This window comes from Dipodomys ordii, unplaced genomic scaffold, assembly GCF_000151885.1.
Source record: "Dipodomys ordii isolate 6190 unplaced genomic scaffold, Dord_2.0 Scaffold77, whole genome shotgun sequence".
Lineage (NCBI taxonomy): Eukaryota > Metazoa > Chordata > Mammalia > Rodentia > Heteromyidae > Dipodomys > Dipodomys ordii.
The window spans coordinates 193327-202809 of record NW_012267293.1 but is presented as its reverse complement, the minus strand read 5'-3'; the positions used below and the strand labels follow the sequence as shown (position 1 = coordinate 202809).

Genomic DNA, 9483 nt, shown 5'->3' with positions numbered 1-9483 from the left:
CGCGCGGCGCCTTGGGCCCCGAACGCGCCCCTCGGAGTCACCGAGGAGAGGGGAGAGGAATGCACACGCCTGCGGAAGCCCCCGCGCGGCCGCCGTCCGGAAGCCGGCCCCCCGCCCGCCCTCCCCGCCGCTTGGACGGTGGCCGGAGTCCTCCTTGGTTCGCTTGTGTCCCCGCTCCAGATGCTGAGAGCGGAAGCCGTTACCACGTGCCTTTCTCCCTCCGTGCGCGACCTGGTTTGTGAAGTGGGGTCCGAAGTCGGAGGAAATTGCGATATCCACACCATCGTCACGCCCCAGGGCGAGGTGCTCTGGGAAGCGGTGACGGGCTGCGTGAGCTGTGCGGAGCCAGGTCTGTACTGTTTAGCACCCCAGATTTCACTCAGCATGGTCACCTGAGAGGTCCTGAACTGTAACAGCCCTTTTCTAGCCATTGCTTTGTATGACAGGATGCGACAACACAGTATTATTTTCTATCTTCTTTTCTTTTTCTGTCGGTCCTGGAGCCTGAACTCTGGGCCTGGGCGCTGTCCCTCAGCTCAAGGCTAGCGCTCTACCACTTGAGCCACAGCACCACTTCCAGCTTTTTCTGCATATGTGGTGCTGAGGAATCGAACCGAGGGCCTCGTGCATGCAAGGCAAGTTCTTTACCACTGAGCCACCTTCCCAGTCCAGGTTTTTATTATTGACTATGTGGATACCCCAAACTTAATTAGAACAGAAAAAAATCCATATTATGCTAATGATTTTTAGGGCGTAATAATTCATTGTCATCAGACACCTCACAATCTAAAATGTTAAAAATAGCCAAGGTGCAACATATTCAGTAATTTGTATACTTTGAGGAGTTATGTTCGGAGATTCCCCAGTATTGATGATACTGAAGCCTACACTATGGTTTTCCTTATACACAGAGCTGATGTCTTATACTCCCTGTGTGCTGCTGCACAGCGCCAGAGCTGATGTGTCTTACACTCCCTGTGTGCTGCACAGCCCCAGAGCTGATGTGTCTTATACTCCCTGTGTGCTGCTGATGAGGCTTATAGTTTATGCCCTGGTGACTCCTGGGAATCACTGTCTTGCACTTTAGGGGCATCACTAAGTAAAGTAAGTGTTACTTAGCCCCAGGCATTTTGATACTGTGACAGTTTAGTAAGTGAGATAGCTTAAGTGACTAAAGGCCGGGCAGTGTGTATGCTCTGGATACAAGAGGTGACAGACACATCACCTTAGATAAGACAGTATGGTAAATAAAGTAGATTTCAGGGGTGACGCATCACCTTAGATAAGACTGGTAAATAAAGGAGACTTCAGAACAGTACCCCATTTAAAACATGAATTGTTGCTGGGCACCAGGGGCTCACTCCTGTAATTCTAGCTACCTAGGAGACTGAGATCTGAGGATAGCAGTTCAAAGCCAGCCCTGGCAGGAAAGTCTGTGACACTATCTCCAATAAAGCACCAGAAAAGCAGAAGTGGCATTGTGGTTCAAAGTAATTGAGTGCTAGCCTTGAGCAAAACAGCACCCAGGTTTTGAGTTCAAGCCTCATGACTGACAAAATGTGAATTTATTTCTGGAATTTTCCATTTAATATTATAAATACTGCAGTTGACCATAGGTAACAAACTACAGATATGTGGATCTGATGTACATAGTTTGAGCCTGCATTCACGTAAACTTGTGTAAAGATAATGACATCGAATATAGTTTTTCATCGAATATAGTTTTTCTCATACTTGAACCTTTTTTTTATTAATTTTTTTTTTTGGTCAGTCATGAGGCTTGAACTCTGAGCCTGGGTGCTGTCTCTTAGCTCTTCAGCTCAAGGCTAGTGCTCTACCACTTGAGTCACAGCGCCACTTTGGACTTTTTCTGCTTATGTGGTGCTGAGGAATCGAACCCAGGGCCTCATGCATGCAAGGCAAGCACTCTACCACTGAGCCACCTTCCCAGCCCTGAACCTTTCTACTGACACTCTACTGACAGTATGTCTTTGTTTTTGTAAACCAGCAGGCATCATGTGAGTTATTTCTAATGATACATTACTATTCAATTTTATAAGCTAATTATTGGTTTTCTGGAAACTGTAGCTCAATTTTATGATTCAGACATTGTTTTCTCCTATAATACAGAACTGTGATAGTGAAACTTGCCTTCTCGTCCTGTAGGGCAAGATCTTGATTACTGGGGAAGTGTGCGGCTGCTGGGCCCTGTGTGTGAGGCTGTCCATCTACATTTCTTAACCCTGACCAAAGAGCAGTTTGAAATTCAATATATACCATGGTTCCAGTGGACACATTTTCCAGAGGTTTGGCTTCTCAACAGTTGTAGAAGAACTTTGCAAATACTGTTAGGTGCCCTTGTTATTTGTCAGTTTTAAAGACACCATCCCACTGAAGAAGTGTTGAGGGTTTCAAGACAAATCTGAGTTATATAGGGTTCCAGAACCCCTGCTAAGAAACCCTTCCCTTTTGGTTCTCATAGAATTGAGAGTTGGTGAGGTTGTACTTGATACAGAGGTGCTCATCCTGGGCAAAAACAAAACAAAAAGACAAAAATCAGAGCTCCTGGAGGAACAGTGAAGTGTTCTTAAGAAACCACAGGGAGGGTACTTAATCTCTTAGTGATTTGTAGAAAGGGTGGTTACTTCTTGGTCCAGCCCAAAACTCTGTTTTGTCTTCTATTTTTCTCCATTTCATTTAACGCGTTAAATGACAATAATCCCGTATCAGTAACAAGTCTTTTCCTAAAATGGATTGAACTTCCTAATTTAGAGTGGAAGAATTGTTTTCTATTTGTACTATCTCTTTTAAGGGACTATGTGAACTGTTTTAGCTGTTTTGAGGGAATAAGATAAATAACAATGGGAAACAGTGTAGGTAAAAATACTTTTCAATTCACAGTTATTTTAGATTTGTTACATTCAGTGGGCATTTAAATAAAGAATCCTTAGATATTGTATTTTTGTAACTCTTTAGTTATTATTATATTCAAATGGAAAACATACTTATGCCAAAATATAGAAGTTGAAAGTGTGAGTTCTAATGCATATTGTATATCTTATTCTAAACAGTTGTTTCCTGAAATATTTGATGCTTTGGAAAGCCTGCCCTCTCCCACTGTGTGTCTCAGTGTAATGAAGTTAGCCTCATGTCTCGAGCGAGCCTTGGGAGATGTGAGTGTGACAGTTCTCACAATTGCTCACTGGATTTGTGGGTGGGCTGATGAATGTGGAACTCAGATTTCTATATTTTAATTACTGCTTTCTAAAAAATACAGTAATTTGGTATATGTGTGTAATACTTGTTTTGAGTAGTTAGGAAATTATAAAACGTTTGTCTAAGTACAAATAGCTGCAGGGTTAGTGTTCATTATCCTACAATTGTACAATTTTTATACAATTTTTGTTTGAATTTTAGGTATTTTTGCTGATTGGGAAGAAGTGTCCATTTCTTTTAAGAGATCTCTTGGCATCTGAGGAACTTGCTCAAGTCTTTGGGCATTCTGTGGTAAGCTTGTTCAGTGGAAATATACAGAAAGTTACAACAGACAAGTGATGCTTCTCTAGGGAAGAATTATTTTAGAGATTCAAGCATTCCCTCTTCCTTTACCTTAGAGTGTTACCTTTTCCCCATGTAATAGGCTTCTTGGGTAATGTAAGAGGACTATTTGAAGCATATTGCTTTCATTGGTGTTTATGTTGATAATACTAACTCAATATAGAATAGTTATTTTAACCCTTTACAGGGTGGGAAATGTTCACCTGAGGACCATGTAAGGCCCACAAAAATCTTTTGGTACATGACAGGACACACACGTATGTTTTGTATGATTCATCGGCTGCCCACAATCATCTGCCTATATTGGTAATTTTGAAAGGTTCATAAATGATGTTATAAATATCCAAATGGCCCTCTGCAAAAACAATTGCTATCCCTGCTTTCGAAGAATAATAATGGAATTTTATTCTAAAATGTCAATGTTTTAAATATGGAATTTTCTGTTCTTTGCATCTATCCATTCAAACTATAGTGAAAAAAAAACTAGATACTGCTGAGAAATCATACAGAACTACATACTTTTTCAGAACCTTCTAGAGGGCACATGACCAAGAGACTTCAAATTGAAGAGAACTTTCAGGGAGCAGTGGATTTGTCACTTGGAATTGAGTATTATCTTCAGAAAAATCCTCCTGTTCTTTCTGGAGAGCAGGGGATGAGTTCTTCAACACTGTTTCTTTGATCTGTGATTTGCTGTCTGAGATAACATTTGCTTACCTTTTAGCTTCTACAGCAAGTTCTACTTCAATGAGGACTGGTTTTTTTTTTTTTTGGCTCAAAGATTCTCTTTTGCTATATGGTTTTTGTATTGTTTTAGTCTCTGAGCAACTTCCTTTTTCCTGTATCATGCTTTTGTGTGTGTGTATGCTGGTCCTGAGGCTTGAACTCTGGGCCTGGACTCTGTCCCTTAGGTTTTGTGATCAAGCCTAGTGCTCTACCACTTGAGCCACTGCTCCACTTGCAGCTTTTTGTTTTTAATTGGAGATAGAGTCTTATGGACAGTCCTGGCCCGGCTGACTTAGAGCTGGGATCCTCAGATCTTAGCCTCCTGCATACATAGGATTACAGGCGTGAGCCACTGGTGTCTGACCTTGTATAATTCTTTTAGTCTGAGCATCTAACATACTCCTGCATCTTTCTAGTGCAGGAGTGGTGCTCTCGCCTGCAGTGACTATTGGATGTTTTAGGTGGATAGGCAAAGAGCTGCACCCCCAGGAGGAGAAGACTTGCCCTGTTGGTTTGGCTGTGGCTTTATCATCCTCTTCCTTTTACCATACAAGCACATGCTGTCTGGTTCTGATTTTCTGTCAGTACTTTTTTGCCCAGATACTGATTGCCCGTGATAGATGTTTTCAAGCTGGGTTGGCTCATCCTAGGATGGAAGCCTTGCCCGTTCTCCTTCCCTGCCTGTACTGCACGTGGGGGAGAAGACCCTTGCTTTCTTCAAAGTTGTGCTGAGGATGGATGAGCTGATGAGTCATACAAAATGTGTGTGGCACTTGATATTATTATTATAACTATATAGACCCAGACTGTTGTCTCTCTTAGTTTAAGGAAGGAAGAAAATATTCTTAGTCTTGTACTGGTTTGCCCAGCAGTTCCATAATGATAACTGTTCAATGATGTGCTGTCTTGATGGGTTAGATGGATGTACTGAAAGTCTTCATTGGTTCTCCCCATGGACTCAACCTGAGAAATATCTTATGGCATGGGTTTGCCTCACCTCAAGAAATCCCTCCCAAGTAAGTTGCAGGTGAAGAAATTTTCTCTTTTGATGTATTTAGCGTTTACTTTTTCTTGATTTTCACAACAGGGAAAGGTGAATTTGTTAAAAGACGTGTGCGTGTGTGTGTGTGTGTGTGTGTGTGTGTGTGTGTGTGAGAGAGAGATGGAAAAGTCAAGTTCCACATCATATCAGAGAACAAGAGTGTATGGAGTATGGTTTCAAGACCTTGTACTCAAAGCGCTCAAGAGGCCTCCAGAAAGGCATGATAAAAAATGTCCAGGCCCTGGATCAGTAGAAGACTCAGGACTATTATTTTCCTAGGCTGCACGGATCAACTTCTACGTCTTGAGCTGGGCTGCCTCAGGAGGCTGAGATCTGAGAATTGTAGTTCAAAGCCAGCCCTGGCAGAAAAGTCCATGAGACTCGTATCTCCAGTTAACCAGCAAAAAAGCCAGAAGTACAGTGGTAGTTCAAGTTAGGAGAGCTCTAGCCTTGAGCAAAAAGCTCAAGGACAACACCCAGGCTCCAAGTTCAAGCCCTAGGGCTGGCATACACACAAAAAAAGCTTTCTCTCAGGGGCATTCTCTGAAGTATGATGCTACTTTACTTTCTTAATTTAAAACATTAAACATTAAAGTAAGTTTTTAAGATGTATGGGCTGAGTTCCTCCTTCTAAAGGTGTTTGTGGCAATCTCTTCTAGATACTGTTCAATGCTACTCCTGCTGATAGCAGGACTGGGTCAGCTACTGAAAGATTTCCTTCAACAGACTGAAGTCACATTAGCACATCGACCCTTTGTAACCCTTACAAATTTAGAGGATTTGATTGTTTTTCCCGGCAAGTATATTCCCTTACCCCATCCCTTAATGTGTTTTCATGAAGGTGTTGGAAAATACTGTCAATATCTGAATTCTTGAGGTATAATAAAGAACTTACTCTCCAGTGGCAAGATGGCTCTATTAGCTTCTGAAGATCTCTTTACAAGTTTTTTGGAGCACTACCCCTTCCCAGTGCTCATTCAGTGACTGAGAGTTCAGCTGTGTGATTCAAGATTGTGACAGAACTGGTCTGTTCCTCAGATGTGTTGACATATACAGTGGCGTGGGGACATTTATCCCCCCCGTGTGCTGTCTTCTCCCTTCTTGTATGTTTGTACTCACTTAAAGATGCCAATAGTGTGAAGGGCCTATATCTTCTGAAAATGTATTTTATTGCTCTTGGTCAAGATGTTTAGCTGGTCAAACAAGAAGCTTACTTTTACTTGTTACCTAAGTCATGTCCCCCAATTTTCAAGGTCCCTGAGGCCACTACAATTACTGTGGGTCAAGTAGTCTTTCAAAGAACATCACCAAAAATCAACATCATCAGAGATGCACTGTCCTAGCCCATCTGCCTGACCGTGTTTGATTTTTGTTTTTCTATTTCTCAGTTGATTAGTCTGATTGTATTTAAAAATATTTGCTATTTTTGCAGGTGTTACTTGTGAGATACTTTCAGTATTAGAAGAAGTGATGACAAAATCTACCTTTATATTAAAAATCATGTTACCATATTGGGAAGTGGCACTGGCCAAGTTCAGATCACACAGGTAAGGTTAGCATGCCAGAGTTGTTCTTGGTGATTGGAGGCAATACCTCTCAACAGCCTTCACTGTTGGGGTACAAGAGACTATAGAGGTAGAGTTGCGCTCATATAAAATACCTTTATATAATTATTTAGGAGATAGCTTGAAGATGTGTTTTAAACATTAGTGTCATCCCCTTGTTAGAGTTGCCAGTGGGGTCTGAATTCAGAGCCTGGACATTGTCTCTTAGCTTTTTTTGCTCAAGGCTAGCACTCTACCACTTGAGCCATGTTCCACTTCCAGCTTTTGGGTGGTTAATTGGAGTTACAACTCTTGGATTTTTCTGCCCAGCTGGCTTTAACAGATCTTAGCCTCCTGGGTAGCTAGAACTATAGGCATGAGCCATAAGTGCCCAGCCATAGTTTTTGTCTTAATCAATTCTAATATTCTTTTTGAGTTCTTACTGTAACAGAACCATTGAGTTCAGTATTAAGAGAATAATGGAGCAAAGCAATGTAATTGTGGGCATTGCATTCCCTTAGAAATCAACCCCATTCCGAAGCAAAGCCTCTGTGTGACAGGTGGAGACCATGAGTACCAACTTGCCTTTCTTCCTCAGGTGGCTTCATTCTGATACATTCATTTTATTATCAGAGCTTACTTTTGAGTTCAGTTCTTATCTACTGATGGTACAACTATGTCTTGTGTGCTGTAGGACTTCCAGGTGAATGGCCTTTCTGCAAAACAGGTGTACTGGGGCTTTGTGAGGCATAGATCATATTCAGTGAATGAGAGAGTGAGCCAGAAGATCCCGACAGGGAGCTCTAGGAAAGTTCCAGTGCTGTGCAACCTATGAGGCATCATCTCTTAGCTGCTGATGATACTCGAGGTGGTGTGGAACAAAACAGAAGTTGAGCTCATTGTCTACTCTTCTGGGCAAGACAACTGGCTCCCATACAGGAGCCCCAAATTAGATTTCATGACTTCTTTTAAGCTCCCACTGCAAGAGAAATAAGGCATGAGAAAGAAAAGGGCTAGGAGGTATGCCAGTGGAAGGAAAATTAAATAGAAATGGAATGGAAAATAATAAGGTTTAAATGCCACCTCTGGATGAACAAGGGTATTATAGGTTAAAAAAGCAAAGAGGAAATCAACTCAAACCACTGGTTTAGGGGTTGTGAAGGTGGCTCAGTGGTATAGTGCTTGCCTTGCATGCCTGAGGCCCTGGGTTCAATTCCTCAGTACCACATAAGCAGAAAAAGCTGGAAGTGGCTCAAATGGTATAGAGTGCTAGCCTTGAGCTGAAGAGCTGAGGGACAGTGCCCAGGCCCAGGGTTCAGGCCCCACGACTGGCAAGAAAAAGAAAACAACAAAAAAAACCCACTGGTTTAAAAAGATCAGAAAAAAGACCAACAGGAAAATGAGTACCTGAGTAGAAATAGGTATTTCAGGAAGCCAAAAACATCTTACAAAATGCTTGTGAGCCCATTGTACAAGGAGGTAAGTGGTTTTTGGAATGTAAGTTCCAGCAATGGCTTTGTCTTTGTGGTTCTGTGTGTGTGTGTGTATGTGTGTGTGTGAATGGCTTTGTCTTTGTGGTTCTGGGTGTGTGTGTGTGTGTGTAACTTTGAAGAAATGTTTTCAAAAACCCAAATTATGTGGGAAACAGGGCTAAGATCTCAAATCTCCATTGCCTTTGTGACAAGAATGTTAAAGAAATTAAAAAGTATCAAATGAGCCGAATGGGCCTGTGCCATGCAGACTTTATACCACAGTGACCTCTGCAGGCAGCCTGGAAAGCAAGGAATCGAGTACCAAGTGCCTTATTAAATACAAGAACAATGCATTCATTTTTTGCCAACAGCCCAGTGAAATCTCAGTGCTTAAGTAGCTTACAGAAGTGATTGGTTTTTGATGATGGTCTTTGTTTTGTTCTATTGAAGCTACTAAAAGTGGTTTTAAAACCATTAGAGTAATAAACATTGAATTACTTATTTCTCATACTAGCAAGTACAGTGATTCCCTCACCTATCATGGGAGCTACATTCCAGAGTTCCCCGCAATAGGTGAAAAATCTGAGAAGTAGCAACAAGTGAACCATGATATAGTAAGGGAGGCTGTATAACACTGTCACTTTGTGGATGCACCTACTGTGGGGGTCTCTGGAACATAACTCCCCTGATGAGTGACAGGTCACTGCATACTAAAAAACAGACAACCCTGATACAGTGAAGCCACAATCAGTGAACTGCAGTGTAGCTCAGGATGACTATAGTAGCACTTTTTTACTTTTAATACCACCCTGGTCATGTCTGGACCAGAGTCACCATGATTTATGCTAATTGTATTATAGATGTATGTTTTAAGCTGATTGCCTTCAATGTTGCAGGTTTGCCGATTGTGCCATACTGTTGTTAACACAGCTAGAAATGGGACTTAGGAGAGTTTTTGCTGCAGTTAACCAGTGTCCAGACAGACTCCTGACTGCAGAGGTATGGAAAGTGACAGCATCTCACTTAATTTGCTGTTGGCTAAGAGCTTTCTTTGCAAAACCTCTGTGGGTTTTGTGACTTTGTATTATAGATTTTGTAACATTTTTATTAGGATTTTTGTCCTTTAAAACCTTTAGTGGGG

The 9483-nt window shown here is 41.7% G+C and overlaps 1 protein-coding gene across 3 annotated transcripts in view; it reads left to right on the top strand.

Annotated features, from left to right (window-relative positions):
- Nucleotides 1–110: 110 nt before the first annotated feature.
- Ermard (ER membrane-associated RNA degradation) overlaps nt 111–9483 on the top strand; it is a 25178-nt gene continuing 15805 nt past the window's right edge. For 2 of the 3 annotated variants that reach the window (XM_013024583.1, XM_013024581.1), the window contains exons 1-8: nt 111–349; nt 2167–2306; nt 3072–3173; nt 3418–3507; nt 5203–5300; nt 5986–6122; nt 6759–6873; nt 9239–9341. In XM_013024583.1, the coding sequence (XP_012880037.1) occupies nt 181–349; nt 2167–2306; nt 3072–3173; nt 3418–3507; nt 5203–5300; nt 5986–6122; nt 6759–6873; nt 9239–9341 (954 nt within the window). In that variant the 5' untranslated portion in view covers nt 111–180. The remainder of the gene's footprint in view (nt 350–2166; nt 2307–3071; nt 3174–3417; nt 3508–5202; nt 5301–5985; nt 6123–6758; nt 6874–9238; nt 9342–9483) is intronic. The other variant, XM_013024582.1, reaches the window with a different exon arrangement.